At 39.0% G+C, this 23,856-nt stretch overlaps 1 protein-coding gene across 1 annotated transcript in view; it reads left to right on the forward strand.

Annotated features, from left to right (window-relative positions):
• The window catches only part of CDS1 (CDP-diacylglycerol synthase 1), a 79,867-nt gene that overhangs the window by 37,154 nt on the left and 18,857 nt on the right, over nucleotides 1-23,856 (forward strand). Inside the window, exons 4-10 of the mRNA XM_049789882.1 lie at nucleotides 4,204-4,301; nucleotides 7,871-8,010; nucleotides 15,850-15,908; nucleotides 18,291-18,373; nucleotides 19,948-20,035; nucleotides 21,340-21,408; nucleotides 23,078-23,230. Coding sequence (XP_049645839.1) covers nucleotides 4,204-4,301; nucleotides 7,871-8,010; nucleotides 15,850-15,908; nucleotides 18,291-18,373; nucleotides 19,948-20,035; nucleotides 21,340-21,408; nucleotides 23,078-23,230 — 690 coding nt within the window. The remainder of the gene's footprint in view (nucleotides 1-4,203; nucleotides 4,302-7,870; nucleotides 8,011-15,849; nucleotides 15,909-18,290; nucleotides 18,374-19,947; nucleotides 20,036-21,339; nucleotides 21,409-23,077; nucleotides 23,231-23,856) is intronic.

The following is a 23,856-nucleotide window of genomic DNA, read 5'->3' on the forward strand; positions in this document are numbered from 1 at the left end:
ATTTTATTTTTTTGGTTTTTGGGCCACACCCGGTAATGCTCAGGGGTTACTCCTGGCTATGCTCTCAGAAGTTGCTCCTGGCTTGGGGGACCATATGGGACACCGGGGGATCGAACTCATGATTATTGTCTCAAGGAATAGTTTTCTCAAAATAAAAGCCATCATAGTACACAGGTGCCTAGTTCAGACTGAAGATAATCATATCAGAACTTAGATTTGAGCAGGACCACTTGGAATGAAACCAATGCAGTTATCTATTTTCTCATACCTTCCTGGCATTACTCTGTCTCTCTCTGTCTCTCTCTCTTTCTTTCTTTTTATCTTCCTCTCTCTTCCCTCTTCCCCTCTCTCTTATTTGTGGGGAACTTCCTAAACACTACTTGGAATCACAAGGGGTATGCTCCTTGTGATATTCAGTCAGCAGGGCTGGTGGATTATGGTAAGGCCCCAAAAGATTTGGTGCTGCTCAAGTCTGACAGTCCTTGGTACTACCAGGGCTACCCTGTTGATGGCCAGACTTACCAGGGCTACATTTGGTGGTGTTAGGAGTACTCTGTAGTGCCAGGAAATGAATCCAGGTTAGGCACATGCAAGCCACGTACCCTAACTGCCACCTACTCTACTATCCCAAGCCTCAAACCCCCTGTATTATTTTCAGTCTCAGACCCCTCAGTTTTCTTAACTTTCCAATGCAGTGACTAGTGTACCTTGCACTTCTACCCTGTGGCCTTTTGGACCAGATGTTGCCTACCTAGCTACACTTTCTTCCTCTGTAATCATTTCTTTACTCCTCTGTTGGTCCCAGCACTTCATGGCCAACCATGCTCTTTGACAATCAGCTTGAACTCTTTCACCTTTTTCACTGTGATCCAGTGACAAACTCATCAATACCTCTCACTCCTGTGCAGTTCTCTTAACATGTATCATCCTCTGCTGCTCCATGACTTTACATCTGCTCCAAATCTGCTGTAGATTGTCTTGCCTGCATTGCTATCCATGTGCTTCCCTCCCTGGGCTTCTTCTATGGAGTTAATGCCATACATTTCCTTCCTGACAGACTGCCACTGCAGGAACAGATTCCTGGCTTGCTTCTCTGACTCCTGAGCGAGTAAACACTTACAAAGGGTAGGCCTTGGATTTGAGCCATGCCTAGCTGTGCTGGAAGGCCAAGGATTACTCCCTGGTGGTATTGGAGGATCACGTAGTATCAACCAAGAATCAAACCCCAGCCTTTACCAAACAAAGCATGGGCTCAGCCATCGATCATCTCTCTGGCCTTATTGGTTTTTGTTGTTTGGAAGATATACCTAGGCTTACTCCTGGCTCTGTGCTCAGAACCATTCCTGATAGATTTTTTGGGGACCCTATGCATTCCCAGGGATTGAATCTGGATTGGGCACAGGCAAGGCAAGTGTTTTCACCCCCCCCCCCAATACCATTTGTCCAGCTTCCTGTAGTTTTTTTTTAAAAGGCACCTAAAATTGGGTCAATAAAATCCTCCCTATTGATAGGCATTTTGACCTGTATTGATAGCGTAGAGAGTATCAATTTCTCAGCTTACACTCAGCCTTGGAAGGTTTATGTCTATTTTAAGAAAGTTAAGTTAAGTAGATCCCATTTTCTATTTTACCATTGGTTCCATATTTATATACTTGAAAATTATAATTGACAGTAATAAAGTATAATATGCTATTAAAATACTTTAATTTCTCCTCTCAGTCAAATGTCATTAGTGTTAATGGTTGTTCTGGAGCAAATATATTTATAAAAATTGCTTCTATATATTGATATTTTAAAAGCTCTCTGATTTCATAAATAATATGGACAAATGGTATTTTATTTTAATATTAGCATTGCCCTCGTCTTGCAATAATTTTGTTTAAAAGGATAATGTAAAAATACATTTCTGATTTTTCTTAAAAGAAATGGTAATTTGGTATAGTATTTTCTCATCACGTGATTAAGTGTTCAAGGTCACTTTACTAACAGCTTTTTAATTATATTGGACATAGAATGACTATAGTGGGGGGAAGAAACTTAAAATCTTCAGCAGTGGGTTTGGAAAAGTTAATATTTTGGGAATATTAAAAATAAATCTAAGGGCTAGGGTTATAACTCGGGCACATGTTTTGCATATCAAAGGCACAAGACTCACTGTGTCTTGGTTCTGAGAATGTTTGCAGCCTTTGGAAATGACCCGAAGCACTGTAATTGGAGTTTGCCCCAGAGCATCATTGGGTATGACTCAAAATAAATAAATAAATAAATGTATAAATAAATAGATAGATAGATAAATAAATAAATAAATAAATAAATAAATAAATAAATAAAACAAAAAAGGAAAGAATTCTCAAAGTGTATCTTTGGCCAGTTTGACAAGCTGCTTTGCAAATGTGGATAGCGAAGTAATCCCAACCTCTGATTTCTAGATGTTTTTCCTTTTTTATTTTTTCTACTGCCCCTAGATTTTTTTCTTTTTATTTAAATATCACAATTACAAAGTTGTTCCAGGTTTTATTTTTAACTCTTTTTCTTTGTTTGTTTGTTTTTGGGTCACACCCGGTGGTGCTCAGGGGTTACTCCTGGCTCTCAGATACCGCTCCTAGCGGGCATGGGGAACTATTTGGGATGCTGGGATTTGAACCACCATCTGTCTTGTATTGGCTGTGTGCAAAGCAAATGCCCCACCACTGTGCTATCTCTCCAGCTCTATTTTTAATTTTTAAAAGATATAGGATTGGAATTATTAACTCCAGGCTATCTAAAAGCAAGCCCATGGACATACAGATTCTCAAGGTCAAAGAAGTTAGTCTACTGGACTCACTAACATTTTCATTTTCTTCGGTCGTGGTAATAATACAAGCTCAGCTTGCTGTTTGCTATGTTCCTACATTGTACAAGACTGATAGATACCACCAGTTGTAGAAGACCAAAAAGACCATGAAGAAGAGATTCAGAGCTATATGCCCACTTATAGGCATATGCATAGGAACTCAGGCATACAGAAAGGCCTAGATTCCAGTGACCTCTTAATGTGATGCATATGCAAAAAGTTACTTATAGTTTACTAAGGTGGCTTATGCAGATTCATCAGAGATTAGTATAGGTGGGTATGAAAGTGTTCACTCACCTGGGAAAATGAAAAGGTTCTGGATGACTGAAAAGATTTCAGTTATTTGTCCTGACAGTATTTTTATTGTTTTTGAATATAAAACACATGAATTATTAACAATGTAAGATTAAAAAATCTTTACAAGCAAATGATTACATGTAATAATCCTCTTACCCCAAGAAACAAACAAACAAAAACCCCACAAGGCAGTCATGAAGAATAAAGTATAGTTAGCTACGACCAGAGTTTGTTTATTTTTGGGGGGTATACCGAAGTGCTCAGAGCTTACTCCTTGCTCTACTCTCAGGGGTCATTCCTGGCAGGATGTACAGGACCATATGCGATGCCAGGGATTGAATTTAGGTCAGTTGTGTGCAAGGTAGGCAAGTGCCCAAACCACTGTATTCTCACTCATGCCTCTGACCAAAATTTAATTTTATATATATACATACATAAATATATCTAACATTATTTACACTTTAAACTACAGTGATATCTCTTTATTCCAGAGATAGTATCTTCAGCCTTTCAGAGTAAAATACTATTCTAAAATACTGAATATCAATATTCACTTTTCTTTTTTTACTACTTATATTTAGAATCAATAAAAATGGGACAGCTAATATACTCTTTTATTTGTTTGTTTGTTTTTTTGGTTTTTGGGCCACACCCATTAACACTCAGGGGTTACTCCTGGCTATACACTCAGAAATTGCTCCTGGCTTGGCGGGACCATATGGGACACCGGGGGATCGAACCATGGTCCATCCTAGGCTAGAGCTTGCAAGGCAGATGCCTTACCTCTAGTGCCACCGCTCCGGACCCTATTTTTTTTTTTTTTCGATTTTTTTGGACCATACTCAGTAGTGCTCAGGTGTTACTTCTGGCTCTGCAATCAAGAACTTGTCCTGGTGGACTCAGGGAACCAAATACGATTCCAGGAATTGAACCTGGAATGGTTGTGTTCAATGGAAGATCCCTACCTATCTAGGAAACTTTTAAAGACATATGACAATAAGCTGTTTTAAATATGTAAATATTCAGTTATGGACACAGAGTAAATGCATGCTAACGGTTTCTCTTGGTTTCAGGTTCTGGGCATCCAAGTGAAATGCTTCCATGAAATCATCACTATAGGTTATAGAGTTTATCGTTCTTATGACCTACCATGGTTTAGAACACTTAGCTGGTAAGTAACTTAAAGCTGTTTATATATGAAAAATAGATTCTCCTCTGAAGTTTGTCAAGGAAGCATCTTAATCAGTCAGAAACCAAATAGATCTCATAAATTGAGTTTGGAGAAAAATAAGTAAAACTAAAGTAACTGAATTTTGAAAAGGACACCATTATTAAGTCTCCCTCACTGTGCCTCCTGCCAGAATCTAAAGAGTTTTATGGAGCCTCACTATATATTAGCCCCTTTATTAGACCTTTTAAATTAGACTCTTTTTTGCTAATTTGTTTCTGAGCCACATCTCACAGTGTCCAGGGCTTATTTCTGGCTCTTTATTTCAGGGATCAGTCCTGGCAGGGCTTTGGGGGACCACATGTGGTGCCAGGAATTGAATCTGGTTGAGCTGCATGCAAGGCAAGTGCCTTACATTCTATACTCTCCTGTACTGTTTCTCTGGCCCCTATATTATCATTTTAAAGCAGAGAGCCAACCTTAAAAGGGGACAGGAATTATTGTCTTTAAAAGTAAAAATTCAGGGGATGGTATAATAGTACAGTTGGTAGAGTGCTTGCTTTGTCATGGCTGACCCAGGTTGTTGCTTGGCTTCCCATATTGTTTCCCAAGCCCTGTACCTTTTGCTGGTTGTGGCCCTAATATGAAAAGTAAAATAAAATAAAAATTTAGGGACTAGAGGGCTAGGGCACACACCTTGCATGCAGTCAACCCTGGTTTTATCCCTGGCATCATGTTTTTCCCATCGTTATCAGTGTATCCTTGAGGACTCCAAGCAGTGCCAGAGTGGCCCAGCTGATCTCTAGCAACATGGCATTGAGCCCTCCATTGGCTGCTAATACCTTGGTTGGCCGAAAACACCAGTAGGTGTCCTCTAACTTCCTGAATACTGTTTTGGAGGCTCTACTTACCCCAATTCAGCATTTCATATTTATGTATAGTCATCGTTTATAATTAAAATTTTGTTTGGTAGTCACATCTGGTATTGTTCAGGGACAACACTGGCTCAGTCCTTGGAGGCAGTTCTGTGTTGTGTATAGAATCTAAGATTCCCGAATACAAAGTTTGTGCTCTAATGTGTTGATCTAGCTCTCCAACCCTGTAATCCAATTTTTAAAAAGTCTATATTTTTGTAAAATGTTACAGATGTGTGTGATCTTTTTTCTTTTTTTTTTTTTGTTTTTTTTTGTTTTTTTGTTTGTTTTTGTTTTTGGGCCACACCGGGCATTGCTCAGGGGTTACTCCTGGCTGTCTGCTCAGAAATAGCTCCTGGCAGGCACGGGGAACCATATGAGACACCGGGATTCGAACCAACCACCTTTGGTCCTGGATCGGCTGCTTGCAAGGCAAATGCCGCTGTGCTATCTCTCCAGGCCCATGATCTTCTGTTTGATATCCTCAGTTGATGTTAATTCACACTCAAAATTAGATATCTTTATAAAGAACCAAACAGAGGAAATAAGAGGGTGTGTGTTTGTGATTTTTATCTTTATATAGAATGAAAGAGGAGAGAAGAGGGTGTGTGTGTGTGTGTGTGTGTGTGTGTGTGTGAGAGAGAGAGAGAGAGAGAGAGAGAGAGAGAGAGAGAGAGAGTGATTTTTGAGAGAGAGAGGAGAGAGAGATTTTTGAGAGAGAGACAAAGAGAGACAGAGACAGAGACAGAGATTTTTGGGCCATACCCTGTGGTGCTCTGGGTTTACTCCTGGCTCTGTGCTCAGGGACCACTCCTGGCAGCCTGGTGGACCAGTTAGGATCACATCCAAGTCAGCTGCATGCAAAGCTATGGCCCTACCCATTGTGCTGTTTCTCCAACCACAGTCTGGTGTTTCTTAGGAAGGGGAATCCAAATTAAGTATCTGCCTCCTTCCTTCTTACACCCCAGGAGCAGGATCCTCCTCAAAGTACTCATCACTTTTCTAAGAAACAAGGATAGGGGAAGGTGTCCCACCTTTACTGACCCTCTGATCTAGACCAATCCATGTCATGCCACACAGCGCATGTTCAGAGGAAAGAAGAGATTGATTAGGGACAGTAATCATTAGGCTTAGGGTACCATGGTGAGGTGCTTTTGTACATAGCACTGGCTATTTCTCACTTAAAAAATATCTACAGTAAGTCCTCAATGTTATCTGAAGGTTTCTGGAAACTGCAATGTTAAGCAAAATGGTGTCTAATAAAACTAGTTTAAGCATAGTCTACCTGTTACAAATAAGAATTAAGTTCTGTGGCAAATTACTGATATGTGCCTACGTATATGCCCTCTCATGTCCGAAACAATTCTGACAGTGAACCTTCATGTGCATCTTAAAATTTATTCATTTTCCAACCTATTTCAGGGTTGAGCGGGCCAGTGTCGTTTCAGCAGCCCAGCACTCCAGATGGGACCCTATCATGGGACCCACGATGGACAAAATGCACATGCACACACACATTTTGACCTAGAGACATAGTTTTGAGTTTGTTTTGGGGTCATACTCAGTAGTGCTGAGAGTTTAGGCTGTCTCTCTGTTCAGAAGTGACCCTGCCAGTGCCCAGAACTTGTGGTGCCAGAGATTCCAATTGGGCTTAGCAGGCTGCAAAAATGTATATATTTAGTTGTGGCTGGAGCAATAGCACAGCATGTAGTAGGGCTTTGCATATGCCTCTTCCAGGTTTGTTCCCCAGAATCCTATCTGGTCCCTTGAGTCTGCCTGAAGTTATTTCTGAGGGCCATCAGAGGTTAACATAAAACAACACTGTATATAGTTAGTAAAAGTTTCTGTTAGTGACTTTTATATGCTGCCAGTTCCTACCCACTGACTGCACCAATAGGGACAGAGGTTGAAGTAGGGACAGAGGTTGATTGACTCTTCTTTTCCTGTTGATCTTCCTTAGGGAGAGGGGAATTAAACTTTCAGTCTTAAAAAGCAATGAAAGACTGGAGGGATAGTATAGGGATTGAAGCACTTGCCTTACATCCTGCCAATCCTGGTTTATGTCTCTGGTACCACATATACTCCCCAAGCACCACTGGTCACTCCTCTAAGAACCACTCTATGTGGTCCAACCCTACCACTCTCAAAATAACATTTGAACCTTTTTTGGTGGTGTCTTTGGGCCACACCAGGTGGTGCTCAGGGACACTCCTAGCTTTGCACTCAGAAGTTACTCCTGGCAGGTTCGGGGGACCATATGGGATGCCAGAGATTGAATCCATGTTGGCCGCATGCAAAGCAAATGCCCTATTCACTCAGGCCCTTAACAGTTGAACTTTATATTGTAAATGTATTACTCTGTGTGTGACAAAGACAAAGAAAGACACACATTGAAAATGTGTTATATTTAGTACTTTAAATCTTGTTTTGTAATTATCTGTTCCTGAGCAAACTAGAGGCATAAAACCATATATAATAATTTTTATTGACCGATAAGCACAAAGTTTAAAATGGGGAGGAAGATGTGACTATGATGACTATATTCCGAATTTGAACTTGTTTTTGATCCTTTGTCATCAAAATGTAGAGAAGAGTGTTGTTGCATCTGAGGAAGAAAAGGCATTATTTATTAAAAAGCTAATTGTTTTTAAATTGTAGGTATTTTCTCCTGTGTGTCAACTACTTTTTCTATGGTGAGACTGTAGCTGATTATTTTGCAACTTTTGTTCAAAGAGAAGAGCAACTTCAGTTCCTCATTCGCTACCATAGGTTTATATCATTTGCCCTTTATCTGGCAGGTAAGGAAAACATGCTCAATTAAAATGTGGGTAATAAAAATGGGGGGGGCGAGGATCAATGTTCAGGCATAGATTCTACACCAGCTGTGCACAGGTGGGGTCTGAGGAGCCACCAAGGCCACACCTCATGCAAGGGGGTGCAAGAGAATAAACCCAGAGCTGAAAATGTAGCCCTTTGAGCCATGTCCCAGCCCCTAGAACTATGCTCTTAAGTTCATAATATCCTTCTCATTCATTGTGTTCAGATATTTATTTCTTTCATCATAGGCTTAAATAGCAATGATTCCCCAGTGAATCTCTGGTTCCACATATAATCACTGAACCCTACCAGGACTGATCCCTGAGCATAGAGGCAGAAGTCAGCCCTGAGCACAGCTAAGTCTGTTCCAAAAAAAAAAAACAAAAACAGAATTTAAAAATAATTAATGTTCAACCCATATATTTGAACATTTAAAAAAAAGTTAAGTAAACTTTATTTTAGACACTGTGGTATATGGAGTTGTTTATAATACAGTTATTTCTGGCATTTAATATTCTAACACGAATCCCACCACTAGTATAAGTTAGTTCCCTTCAACCTTTTCATGAGTTTCCCAAACTCCCCAAAGCCTGCCCTTGGAAGGTAAGAAAAATTTATTTAATATTGCTGGTATGAATAAATGGTAATGAAATTATTGAAAGACAACTTTATTAAAACTTTTGTGAAAAATGTATCTTGCAATGGGTCTATTGAGGTTATGCGGCTTCCATGATAATTTCACATCTAATTTGGTATATTTCTACTGGGAAATCAGGATTAAAATTATGGTGATGTCATGAGGCAGTTTACACTGCTAAATGGTCCACAACTTTCAGGATCTGTGGAGCTGGGCTGATGAGCTAATGTGACAGCTGTGGTTAGTTGGGGCCCACCAAAGGGCCCCAGTATGATCAGCAATGATACTGGTATGTCCACAAAAATTTCCTTCTGTTGTGCTCTTAAGAGTTAGATGAATCTGTTTCATTGGGCACTTGCACAGACATGGAGGAAAACACTGGATTATGTCATGGCTGCTGGAACTTCTGGAAACACAGAAGCATCTGGGAGGTGGCCTGGCTTGGCTCCAAACCATCCTTGGAGATTTGAGCATGAAACCAGCATATATCTGAAGAGGTTAATGGACAGCAGTGAAATTGTGCCGTTAGCATGGATTGTCTTTGTGTACAGTCCTCAGGGTTTCGTCAGGGGCTATGGTGGGAAAGACTTGCCCTGCCCCTCCTGAAGGGTCCAGTGCAATCAGCTATGAGTATTTGAACACTTTTAATATGATGAATTGATTATTCATTTTAGTGAATATTGACTATATAATGAAGAGTGAAATAATTAACTTCTGAATTTTTATCAAAGTAGAGATTTTGAGTAGTTCACTTTCCAAACTGGTCTGATTTATTGTGTCAAATTTATGGTAGCTGCTGGAATGGAGCCTTTACTCTGCCTAGAGAGAAATGTATTCTATTTTCAGTTTATAGTTATGCTGGTAACACTTCCTGATATTTCTAATTAAAAATTTATTAGTATGGGGCCAGAGTGATAGTACAAAAGGCAGGGCAGTTACTCAGCACAGCATTTAGCTTTTCTAGGTTTGGTCCCTGCACCCTGCCAGGAGTGAATACTGAACACAGAGCCAGGAATAAGCCCTGAATACAGTACAAAAAAATAAAACATAAAACAATACATATTAGCATGAAAATGTCTCAGCTCTATTGAATCTACCAGTTTATTTCATATTTTAAAATAATTTAATAAAATTATTCTTAATTAGAATACATATCATTAAAATTACTTAAAACTTATACTACTTATAACTTATTTCATAAAATATAATTTGCACCTATTTATGCATAGTTAAAAAGTGACATGTTTTCAAAATTTGTAATGCAAACAACAGCCACTTTTGACTTTTTAAATAATATGCCTATCTTTTTTGGTATTACTCACTGATTCTTTTATGACCTCTTGTTCTAATTTATGACCTACTCAGTTTTTATTGTTATTTATATTATTAAATAAGGACCTTTTTGTGTCCATATGCCTGCAATAACGTCACTGTCAAGATGTATATAGCAGTATAACATAAAGTTAGAAAATGAGGTGACCTTTGTCATTTGCTATAACTTCTATTTCAGCAGAGCTTCTTGTTGTGTATGTAAATATTTTGGGGGATTACTATGTTGCTCACCCTAATCTGTGCCCTACCCTAGGGTGTGACCTGGCATTCTGCCCCCACCCTAGGGTAGGACCTGATTCTGCTTCCACCATTGGTTGGTATCTGATCCCACCATTGGGTGGGACCTGACTCTGGACTATAAGAGCAAGGGTCTGTGGAAGGCGGGGGCTTTTTTGCTGGCTGGAACTGAAGCTGAGTCTTTGGACTTCAGTTTTGTCCATCCGAATAAAGCAAATATTTCCACGAGCCTGACTGTCTGCGAGCTGTTTTCCCGCCGTTTCACCTCAGAACCGTGGGCTAGACAGGGTGGCAGACGCGTGCTCCGAGCTGGAAGAAAAGGGCCTCATTCTCCATCCCTCCATCAGTCAACCTCTTCAGGGGCTGTCCTGCTACACTTCTGATTGCCTACTTTGGGGAATGAAATTGATCTATTTTGTCATTTGTTTTCCTGTGCTGGGAATTGAATTCATGTCTTCCACATGCAAGGCAAATGCTCCACTCCTGAGCCATACTTCTAGTCCATCATTTTGTCTACATTTTTTAATATATTTATTATAGTTTTCCAACTAGCCATTTTTAATTAATTATTCACTTACCAATCCACCTTAGTAATTGTTTCATGTTTTAACCTTTCTTATGTCGATTCAAGTGTGTGTGTGTGTGTGTGTGTGTGTGTGTGTGTGTAAGCTCAGGGCTTACTGCTGATTCTATCTGTAGTCAGCGATTGCTTCTGGCAGTGTTTAGGAACCATATGGGATGCCAGAGATCAAACTCGGGTCTGCTGTGTACGACAATCTTCTACCAGCTGTGCTATCTCTCTGGCCCCAACACTAGTGAGACTTTTATGTCCTAGAATATTGCTGAAAGATGAACAAATACCTACAAGAGTATGAAATAGGGGAAGGGGACCAATCTCTGTACACAGTCAGAGGTTGGCAAGGTAGCAGAAGGTCTTTGAGAAAGTAACTAGTCATGAAATGGGAAGACAAAGAGTAGGAGACTGCTGTTGCACAGTGGGAAAGGACAGGATGGAAATTGAGGGCGGATCACAGGTGCAAAGGTCAGTAAGAACCACACTTTATGAGGCTTTATCTCTTGGATTTGGACTTTATTACAGAGAAATTCTTTGGAATGATTTTTTTTTTTAAGTGGGGAATTTAGGTGGTCATTAGGGCCCCATCCAGTTTTGCTCAGGTCTTATTCCCAACTCTTTGCTCAAGGATTGCTCCTGGCAATGCTCAGGGGACTACATGTGATTCCAGGGATTGGAATGGAACCAAGGGTTTTACTAAGAAATATCATGTGTAATTAAGTGAAGAATGGGTTGGGAGCCATTAAGAGAAATTCCAGATAGGAAAGTATTGCTTACTTTAAAGTAAACAGAGTGAGGGCCTAAGGTCAATTACATTGTATTTAATATTGAGAGAGTTATAAGATAAAAATTTAAATCTTGTGTACTGATTTCAGGAAACAGTTCATTTTACAATATGAAAACTTAATTTGATACCCCAAATTATTGACAGAGTATACTTTTTTTTTTTTTTTTTGGTTTTTGGGTGACACCTGGCAGCGTTCAGGGGTTCCTCCTGGCTCTATGCTCAGAAATCGCTCCTGGCAGGCTTGGGGGACCATATGGGATGCCGGGATTTGAGCCACTGTCCTTCTGCATGAAAGGCAAACGCTTTGCCTCCATGCTATCTCCGGCCCCGACAGAGTATACTTTTTAAGATTCATGTACATACATCAATCTTAGGAAATGATTGTAATGCCCACATTTAAGCTACCTCTGTTTTCTAACGATGATGATAATTTGAAAAACTAATATATCATATATAATATAACACTTCTGGTATGCTGACCTTAGTATAGTCCTGTGTATATTTTGTAGTGGGGAGAGACTCCTAGAAATTCTTTGGGATGTGGGGACTGCTCCTTGGCCCTGTTGGTATAGACCTGGTGGTTGGTTGATCCATCCCAGAGATGTACCTGCAGGACCACTCAGTGTTAGAATGCCAGGTATCCAATCAGGTCAGCCTCGTGCAAAGCAAGCGCTTTACTCTTGGACTCTCTCTCTCTCTCTCTCTCTCTCTCTCTCTCTCTCTCTCTCTCTCTCTCTCTCTCTCTCTCTCTCTCTCTCTTTCTGGCCTAAATATGTTTTAATTGAGAAAAAAGTTAATTACCAAGGTTGTTATGGATAAAACTTCTATTAGAGATGTAATTTATTGCTAATTTTGTTGGGAGATATGTTTAAGAGTGATTGGTAGTTCATAATTTTAAAAAAGAAAACAATATATTTTTTTTGTTTTTGCACTACACATATCCGTGCTTATGGTTTATTCTGGAAGCTCTGCTCTGGGATAATACCTGGCAGACTCAGGATTATATAGGATGCAGGGGATCAAACCTTGCTCAGTTAAATGCAAGGCAAGCAACCAGCCCACTGTACAGCCCCTGAAATAGCAGTATTTTTTAGAAGTTAATTTATAATTCATAATGTTAAGACATTGCTAGGGTTCTGTTAGGAGACATGGAGATTCATTTGGACAGAAGTAGTACAAAGCTACATTCTTTCTCTTCTCTATGCATTTCTCTTACCCATAAGTATCTGGACCAAATTTAACCTCTGTCTTTTTTTTTTTTTTTTTTGGTTTTTGGGCCACACCCAGCAGTGCTCAGGGGTTACTCCTGGCTGTCTGCTCAGAAATAGCTCCTGGCAGGCACGGGGGACCATATGGGACACCGGGATTCGAACCTACCACCTTAGGTCCTGGATCAGCTGCTTGCAAGGCAAACACCGCTGTGCTATATCTCCGGGCCCCAACCTCTGTCTTTAACTTAGAGTAGTAGCACTAATGATACAGAAATTATATCACTCCATTGTATCTACTATTGAAGAACAACTTAAAATACTTTTAAAAAACTGGTGATTTTAGTGGCATGAATGTGATACTTTTAGCCACTCTACTTTATTTCTCCCTGTAAATTGATATGTAACTTCCTGTTTTTTTATCACCTTTAAAAAATGTTTTCATGGGCCAGTGAGTTAGTATAGGACTTTAAGGCTCTTGTCTTGCATTACACTGTTGCTGGTTCAGTTCCTCAGTACCGTATATATTCTTCCAAATACCACCAGGGCTCACTCCTGAGCACAGAGCCAGAAATAACCCCTAAGCACCACCACCAGATATGGCCCTCCTACTGCCTAATATTTCCATATTTCTGTGTGCTGAACCCTCCCAAGGGTTCCAGAGACTTCTGCAATACTTGGTGAGCTGGAATGGGTAGTTCAGTGTTAGAACCTAGCCATATCATAATTCTCAGGCCTAGGAGTGCAGAGGGTCCCCAGAGCCTTCCCCATGATGCTCAGAAGGGAGAGACCTGAAGATGCAACTTAGTTCCTTGTGCATGACCCCTGAGTTATTTTATTTTGTGGTTCAGATGGTCACTTATGTCTTCAGAGATGACTTGAGATAGTAGCAGATCTAGACACTCTAGTGCATCATGATCTTATCATCATGAAGACAGAATCTGTCTGGTTCTCTGCTTACATCTATCTCGTTACGTTCAGTGTTTCTCCTCTCTGCATCCCCCTTACCACCTTATTTTATTTATAGTGTTCCCCAGCCCAACCCAGCTCCAATTCAACCACTCAAACTCTAGTCTCATGCTGTGGCCCCATTTACATGAATTCCACCCAAGATACCTTGCGATATCCTAATGCCCACAGGTATCATTGGACCTTGATTCAGAAAAACTGCTCTAGTGGATAGACTTGGCATCATAAGAACAACTTAGATATACAATGTCTAGAATATATTTTGAAAAGGATGGATTCGTGACTATCTTTTTTTGGGTGGGAGTGGGCTGTTTGGACTATACATGGCTATGGGGTTTCTCCTGCCGGTACTGGGAGAAACAGGTGGCACCAAGGATTGAGCTGGGGTCAGAAATGCAAGCACTTTTCATGAATATGACATTTTCTATCTGTCTCAAAGTGCTTATCCTAAAATATGTTGCGGAATAGAACCTATATGACTTCATTTTTATCTGAAATTAAACTGAGCTTTTGTATTCCTAGTTTTTTTTAAATATAAAATCTTTATTTAAGCACCATGATCCAAGCATGATTGTAGTTGGGTTTCAGTCATAAACAGAATACCCCCCTTCACCAGTGCAACATTCCCACCACCAATGCCCCCCCCTTTACCAACCCCTGCCTGTATTTGAGATAGGCATTCTACTTCTCTCACTCATTAAGATTGTCATGATAGTTGTTAGTGTATTTCCTCTGTAAGACACTCTTTAGAATTGAGACATGTTACTCATATGTTGGACAAGATGTGCTTCATATAGTCTCCTGTTGTTTTTGTGTATGGTTATTAGATTTAACAAAGGATATTATTTAATAAAATTATTTTAATCAATAAAAGTTCCCCAAGAACTGAAATGAATTATAAACACAAATCCCTAAACATGGAGCCAGTATTAAGTCCTAAGCACTGTTGGGTATAGCTTCCCCCAACCCCATAACAAAATTACTACAGCAGTACCAGGAATCAAAATAGGATTGGCCACATATAAGGCAAGTACCTTAATCCCTGTACTATCTCTCTGGCTTCATGTAATTATTATTATGTTCTATGTTAAGAATTCTCAATATTCAGTCCTTTTGGGGGGGCATACCCAGCAATGCTCAGGGATTACTCTTAGCTCTATGCTCAGGAATTACTACTGGTGCTGTATGGGGGACCCTACTAGGTGTCAAACCCAGGTCAGCTGCATGTAAGACAAATACTCTACCCCCTGTTCTATGATTGCTCCTGCCCCCAAATATTCAGTTCTTATATCTGATTGATGTAGCAGTAAATTTTATTTGCCTAACTTTCAAAATCTTTTTTTATATCCATTTTTATAATTTACTTTCTGAATTTATTCATGGAATGTGTTAGAGATTTTCGGAATGAAAGCTGTTTTTTCTTCAGTAAACATTTATTTAAAATGATTTGTTTCAGCTGGGGAGATAGTACAGTGGTTAAGGCGCTTGCTTTGCAACCAACAGATTTAGCTCAATTCAATCCCCAGTACCCCATAACATCCATTGAGCATCTCCAGGAGTTTTCTCTGAGATTAGAGCCAGGAGTGATCCCTAAGCACTACGGAGTGTGGTTCCCCACCCCCACCCCCTATTTTGCTTATATATTTGCTTATATATCTAGGGGTGACTCACTGTAGTTCTAGGGGTGACTCACTGTGGTTACCTGTCTTGCATGAGGCTATAGTTCAGACTCCAGTACTGCTCCATGTACCAAGTGAGATCCCAGTGGCACTACCAATAGTATAACAATGTGTGTGATCCCTGCAGCCAACTGTGACTCCCCAGACAAGTGCCACTGCTGCATGTGTCCCCTGGTGAGCTCTCCAGCCAAGTATTTGTGATCTTGGCATCACAGTGACAACAGAGGGAAGGAGATAACACGGGTTGTCTGAGAGCAGGAAAGATGGACTATCACTTAGTAAGAGAAGTGAACCTAGACATGGTATAGACTAGAGGATTAAGTATTTTGTATTCGGTGACGCATACATATTGTACCAGGTTATATAACAAGCACATGTATTTTTTATTCTTGAACAGGTTTCTGCATGTTTGTGCTCAGCTTGGTGAAAAAACATTATCGTCTGCAGTTTTATATGGTGTGTATTAACCTTTCATATCTAGTCACTATATACAGACATAACACTTACTATGCTTTCTTATAAAGAGAAGAGAGAATCTAATTTGAGATATAATCTATAAATGAATAAACAGGATATTCCAGTGTGGGGTGACTAAATATAAAAAGCTGAAGTTTTAAAATTTTGAGAGGCTCTGGGAGATAGTATTGCAAGTAGGGTGCTTACCTTGCATTTGGCCAACCTGGTTTTGATCCACAGCAATACAGCTGGTGCCCTGAGCACAAGCAGGAACCTTCCCTGAACACAGAGACAGGAAGGAGTAAGCCATGAGCACAATGGGTCATGGCTCCAAAATAAATAAATGTTCTTTGAGGTTTAAATTTTTTTTTGTTTTGTTTTTGGGCCACACCCAGCGGTGCTCAGGGGTTACTCCTGGCTGTCTGCTCAGAAATAGCTCCTGGCAGGCACAGGAGACCATATGGGACACCAGGATTCGAACCAACCACCTTTGGTCCTGGATCGGCTGCTTGCAAGGCAAACGCCACTGTGCTATCTCTCTGGGCCCAAGGTTTAATGTTTTTAATGTTTTCAATTTCCTAAGAAGTTTCCCTTTGAATATTTTCTAAATCTATAGATTCCAGTAATATATTTGGAGTCCTTAGACTTTTAGAAATTCAAAGAGCTTCCATAGTCTCCTGGATATATACTTGTGGAGATAATCTGACTTATGCTTCTGTGCCATGAGGGATTCAGGTCATGTATTTCTCTGGTGTGGTTGTATTTAGCTATAGAAACACATGATTGTTTTTATTACAAAGCATTGTATCCATGAACAGTGTTTGTCTTGTAAAACCTATTGCTGCATGTGATAAACTCTTATTTCATAGCAAGATAATTAGAATGTTAAATACAAACTAGTATTTAGATCTATAAATTCATGAATTAGTAAGACTTGATTGGATTGGGTTATACTTTTCTGTTTTTCTAAAATCAGATTTATTAACAGTCAAAACAGGGCTGGAGTGAGTACAGCTGGTAGGGTGCTTACCTTGCATGCAGCTGACTCAGTTTTGATCCCTGTTATCCCATATGGGCCCGCAAAAACTACTAGAAGTGATCCCTGACAGTAGGGCCAGGAATAAACACTGCTGAGTATGGCCCCAAAACAACAATAGCAAAGCAAATCTATTATGAACAATTTCAGGCATGCAGTATCTAACTCCAGCCTACCGACTGCTGTCTCAGTATCTCTCTGCCTGTGACTCAGTTCCCTTCCTCTCCTCATACCACTACCTTACCAAACTCATTTTTATTTACTATTTAAAAATGATTTTCACTGTTACTTACATTGTTGTTTACAATAGTGTTTCAGGCATATGGTGTTCCTACCTCCATTTGTACTCATTTTTCTTTTCTTTACCTTTTGGTAAGCCATTTAATAACATTATTTCTTAAATTTTTAATTTCGCAAATCTTAACAAGAATGAGAGGGCCAGAGAGATTGTTTAGTTGGTAAAGCACTTGCCTTACATGCTGTGAACCAGGGTTCAATCTCTGGAACCCTCTATGGTCTCCCAAAGCCAACCAGGAGATTTCAGAGCTCAGAACCAAAATTAAGCTCTGAATATTTACTGGTGGGGCCCAAAAACAAAACAAAAAAAGGAATGATGAAAATTCCCAGAGAAAGTAGGAATATACAAAATCCTCTGAAAATATATGTTATGCCTGTTGGAAATAAATCATTTTTGTTTTGGTACTAAGAATTTTGAAAAAAAAAAAAAAAAAAGCTTAAGAAACCGATAAGTTGCAATATTAGCTTTTGTTCCATCTCACACATTGATCATATGATGGCAGTGAGATGCTGAGGAGACAATCTCTTAGAAAAGTCACCATTGAATACCAGTAGGACAGAGCTATGAAGATCAACTTTTAAGTTTGAAAAAAAAGAGCTTAAGGGCAATTGATGACTGCTGTCTTTTGAAGTAAGAAATAGCTCTTCAGGGAAAGGGATTTTCTGGAGCCAGAAAAATAGTTAGTTTATTTTTAAGTATTTTTAATAATCATGTAATGCAGCCTAAAACACAGTGTGCTAATTAAATGCCACAACATCACAGATTTCTCACTGTCATTTAAATCTATTTGATTCAAAATGATTTATGTTTTACAGGGTTTTTTTTTCAGTTTAGTAGTTATTTCTTTGTTATTAGTATATGATTATGTATTTATTTCCCTGGTTTGTATGTTTTGCTGGATACCAAAATGAATATATACTAATGGTGTTTATTTTGCATGACATTGTCTTACAACATTTGACTAAAAGTCGTGTTAGAAATTTAGACTTGCTCTTGCTTCCTGAGCTGCACTGGCTGTTGTGTTCACTGATTGTTGTGTTATCAACAGTTCGCATGGACTCATGTCACTTTGCTGATAACCGTTACTCAGTCACATCTTGTCATCCAAAATCTGTTTGAAGGCATGATATGGTAAGGGGTCAGTAGTCCATATTTTGCATTACCTTACTTTTAAGTCCTTTCACATTGGACAGTGTCTTAGAGATTCCTTATAAAGTAGATACCCTGCTGTTGTTGGTCTGTTTTATTAAAGTTGGTTCTCTTACTTACTATTTGATATTGAAGAAACTTTTATATTAACTGTAAATTTTCTTACTCAAGAACTGAATGCAGGGCCAGAGGTGTGGCACAAGGGTTAAGGAGTCTGCCTTGCCCACTGTAGCCTAGGATGGACTGCAATTCGATCCCGGCATTACATATGATCCCTCAAGCCAGGAGCGATTTCTGAGTACATAGCCAGGAGTAACCCCTGAGCATCACCAGGTGTGGCCCAATAAACCAAGAAAACAAAACAAAACAACTGAATGCAAACATTTTTTATAAAAATGAAGCCAGAGAATTGTTCTGTGCATAAGGTACTTATGTTGCAAATGGCTGACCCATGTTTGATCCCCAGCAACCCATATTATCCCATGAGCACTGCCAGGAGGGATTCCTGAGAGCAGAGCTAGGTGTAACCCTCAAAAATGCCAGATATGTCTCAAATCCCCCATCCCAAATTTTCTTCATAAATTCCAAATAACTACATCCATCTTCAAGAGCTACTATACTTTAATGTGGCTTTTTAAAAAATAGTTTGAGTAGAAGATAATTTGGGCTGGAGTGATGGGTGGGTAATGTTTTTGCTTTACTTGTGGCTGACCTATGTCCTACACTATATCTAGTGATACCATCAAGAGTAACCCTTGAGCATAGAGCCAAGAATAATCCCTGAGCATGGCCAGGTATGACCGAGAAACAAACAAAAATTTTTACAGATTGCATAAAATATATATATATATATATATATATATATATATATATATATGTATATATAAAAGTTTGCTTGTAAGCAAATAGTCTTTGTCACTACATTACTTCTAGGGCAGTTTATTTACTTGTAGATGCAGGAAATATTTTTATTAAAATTAAAATAAAACCTAAGTGACTGACTGGAGTTACTTACAGTGGGTAGAGCATTTGTCCTGCACACAGCTGACCTGGGTTCAATCCCCAGTAGCCCATATGGTCTTGCTAGCACTGGTATTACTCCTACACACATATACACACAAACATACATATTTGGTTTTGGGATTACACCCAGCAGCGTTTAGGGGTTAATTCTGGCTCTGTGCTTAGAAATTACTCTTGGAAGGCTCCTGAGACCACATGGGATGCTGGGGATTGAGTCCAGGTTGGTGTTGCAAAGCAAACACCCTCCCCACTGTGCTATCACTCTAGTCTTATCAGGAATAATTTTTGAAATTACTTTAATTAATTAATGAAATTAATTAATGAAAACTACCTGGTGTAGCTCCAGAACAAAATGGACAGATAAATTTATTTTTAGCTAATGGTTTTATTTATTAAAGTTGTATTCAGGATTAGGCAATGGTCTAATCCAAGTAGATATTGTATTGATTGGTATAAATCATGACCTGTGTGATTCTCTGCCACTTAATTCACTTAATTATGTGGATTTTTATCTGCTGACTTATTTTTTTAAGGTTCCTTGTCCCAATATCAAGTGTTATCTGCAATGACATAACTGCTTACCTCTTTGGATTTTTTTTTGGAAGAACTCCCTTAATTAAGGTAATGAAAAACTATCACAAGCCACTTCCATAATCTTGAAGACAGCCACAGGTGAAAATTTCCAGCAATTGGTTCTTTTGCACATTTTGATTTCCAAGGTACTCTGACTTGAGTCAGCTGTACTTATTCACAGTGTAAGGGCTATAAACCCTACTTCCCTAGTCTCTCTGTCATCAGCTATTTTTTAGACTCCCAAATGGAGAGGTGCTGTCAGGGAGTCAGTCTCCAGAGGTGTCTGTCTTTTTGATAGTTCCCTTCCCTTAGCAACTGTGTGAATCTTGATTGAACTCTGCAGCCCTGTACACAACTCTGCTCTCCTCTCTAGTAAGCTATAGATCAGTTTATGAACATGAAGACAAGAGGTCTCTTAATAGCTTCACATACTTAACCTATCAGCTCTTTCTAGTTGCTGAAACATTCCTCTATTTTGTATTCATTATTGAACTGGAAAAGCAGTCAGAGACCATGGATGATCTCATGATGACCAAATCCCCACTTTTCTACTTTCCAGTTCTTATCTGGTTGGGCACTTCAGCAGTTATCCCTCTCCACTCTGAGCATCTATTTTCTGCCCCTGATTCTCCAGATTCCAAATTTTCCTCCAGATTCCTCTCCTTGAATCTTCTATTGTCTGAGAAACAATAGCTTGAATTCAATGAAACCATATCTATTCCTGGAAGCATAACATACTCCTTTTTTTTCATGGAGGAAGACTTAACATTGTCCAGAGAGAAGAATATGTGAATACTGTGAGGCAAATATACTTTATCTGAGAGTGTAGAATATTTTGACATTTTAAAAGAGTTCTTTTGTATATATGGCACTGGTGGGAGTACATGCAACTAGTATTTTATGAAATGCATAGCTACAGGTTTATGTTTTGCTAAAACTCCTTCTGTTTTTGGTCAGGACTAGGCCAAGACAGACCACATGTGCTTGAAATGGAGCTATCTCATCCATATTTCAAGACTACATTTTTTTTAACAGAAATTATATAAGCACGAAATTCATAGAACTATTTCATTATATAGTCCCTACAGAATAAAATAAAGCAGTCTATTTACAGAAACAAATATGTTCACAGTATGGCAAATATTTGACAAGCCCCTAAGTGTTAAATGCCACTGTTAGATATAAGCACAATGAGTAAGGATTATAGTGTAAAAGAAAAGTGTTGCAAAACCATTCTAGTGAGGCAAAAATAAGTAGAGAAGCAAAGTATTCTAGGATTTCCTTAAATAGAATTTGCATGTGTGTTTTTGTTATACACTCAGTGACTCTTTTGAAATTTTGATCTTTTTCAGTTGTCTCCTAAAAAGACTTGGGAAGGATTCATTGGTGGTTTCTTTTCCACAGTCATATTTGGATTCATTGTGAGTTTTTGAAAAATTTTATTGTACACATATTTTGAAAAGGTAACAAATTCATTGTTATCTTATCAGTGTAAAAGAACTGAATTACAAAATGCTGCTAGTAATATTGTCATTTAATAGAATACTGATTAAAAAGGAGAATGAAGAGATAGCCAGTTCTGCGTGATGTTTTTGTGCTACAAAGCAGGAATAATTGTAATGTTATTAAGAAAATTAATAATATTAGAAATTGACATTTAAAATTTAATTTAAAATCCTAATTTAGGATTACTGTAGTAGACACATTATTGGGAGAAAATAAAGAGCCTACCTATAATGTTTCAATAATGAGGAAGTAAATTACATACTAGCTGGGAAGGAGGTTGAGCACTTCTGGAGATTGAACCCAGGGCCTCATAAAGTCAAGCTAAATGCTGTACCATTTAGCTACATCCAATGACCCTAATTATCTACTAATTTAATAAATTATTTTGAGGTAATTTCTACTTTCAAAATCAGTTTATATCTATCCCTAGTTGTTTACACTTCAAGTCTTCTTTAGCAAAATAATGTGGTAAATAAATGGCTTTAAAATAAGAAAACAAACTTATTGAACTACTTAAATGTAAAATAAGGTATTTTAGGTCAGACCAATAGTACCATGAGTATGGTTATTGCCTTGCTCACCCAGGTTTGATCCTTGATACTCATATGGTCCCCTGAATGCACCAGGAGTGATTCCTGAATGCAGAGCCAAAAGTAAGCCCTGAATACTGACAGGTGTGGCCAAAACTCCAAAATAATAGAGAAAAAAAATTTTTTTGTTTTATGGTACCATCTTCTTTGTTTGAAGACAGCTAGTTTGAAAAGTTGAAATGATGGGGGCCAGAGCAATAGTACAGTGGTAGGGCCTTTGCCTCTCACGTCCCTGACCCAAGTTCAATTCCAAGTTTTGCACGAAGTAGCTAGCAATGTAGCAGGATGCCAGGTGGGCAGTGAGTGAGTCCTTTTCCAGGGTGGCCAGCACCGCAGGCAGCATCCCATATGGTTCCCCGAGTCTGCCATCAGTAATTTCTGAGCTCAGAGCTAAGTATAACCCCTGACCACTGCCCGGTGTAGTCCATAAACAAAAATTGCAATGATTTTGGGCTAGAGAAATAGTCCAGGGGTTAAAGAGCTTGCATTGCCCATGGCTGACTCCAATTTTATTTCCTGTTCTTTATATGGTCTCTCAAACTTTCAAATGTGATTGTTGAGTACAGAAGTAGGAGTAATCCTGAACACTGCCCTACTCCCCAAAACTTACCAATAATGTGACCAGGTCAAGAATATTATGTGTTTGGATTGGTTAATATGACCTTTATCTATTTGGTCCTTTACTTGGTCATCAATTTCTGCTAATATTATGTACACTTTTTAAAATTAAAGCCTTGCTAGAGTTTTCAAGTCAGCTTTTCATCTCTTCTCTTTTACTGTTCTATGTGGTCATACAGAGATTACAGTCTCTTTGGTTGAAATTGTATTCTAATGACTTCAAAATCTATTTCTGGTTCAAAATCTATTTAACCAATCTAACTTTGAAAATACGAAGCAGAATGTGAATGCAAAGTAGTGCTGGCATTCTGCTCATAACAAATATATGGTGGGGTATTTTTTTCATTGTTTCATGAACTCCTGCTTTGTTATTTAGGCTGCCTACGTGTTGTCCAAATACCAGTACTTTGTCTGCCCAGTGGAATACCGAAGTGATGTAAATTCCTTCGTTACAGAGTGTGAACCTTCAGAACTTTTCCAGCTGCAAGACTATTCACTTCCTCCCTTTTTAAAAGCAGTGTTGAGAAGGGTAAGATAAGCATGTTTAATTTGAGTTATTTGGGCCCGGAGAGATAGCATAGCGGTGTTTGCCTTGCAAGCAGCTGATCCAGGACCAAAGGTGGTTGGTTTGAATCCCGGTGTCCCATATGGTCCCCCTGTGCCTGCCAGGAGCTATTTATGAGCAGACAGCCAGGAGTAACCCCTGAGAAACGCCAGGTGTGGCCCAAAAACAAAAACAAACAAACAAATAATTTGAGTTTTTTAATTTCCAGTGTTAAATTTTTTTTCTCTGTGTCTGTATTTCTCTGTGTCTAACTTCAGTGCATGATGATCTGAGAAGGTAAATGAAACAATTTTTAACCTCTTGATTTTGTTTTGTTTTGTTTTGTTTTGTTTTTGGGCCACACCCAGTGACTCTCAGGGGTTACTCCTGGCTATGTGTTCAGAAATCGCTGCTGGCAGGGGCCGGAGAGATAGCATGGAGGTAAAACATTTGCCTTGCATGCAGAAGGTTGGTGGTTCAAATCCCGGCATCCCATATGGACCCCGAACCTGCCTGGAGCGATTTCTGAGCGTAGAGCCAGGAGTAACCCCTGAGCACTGCCGAGTGTGACACCAGAAAAACGAACAAAAAAAAAAAACACAACAAAACAA

This window comes from Suncus etruscus, chromosome 16 (genome assembly GCF_024139225.1).
Source record: "Suncus etruscus isolate mSunEtr1 chromosome 16, mSunEtr1.pri.cur, whole genome shotgun sequence".
In the NCBI taxonomy this organism is placed as follows: domain Eukaryota; kingdom Metazoa; phylum Chordata; class Mammalia; order Eulipotyphla; family Soricidae; genus Suncus; species Suncus etruscus.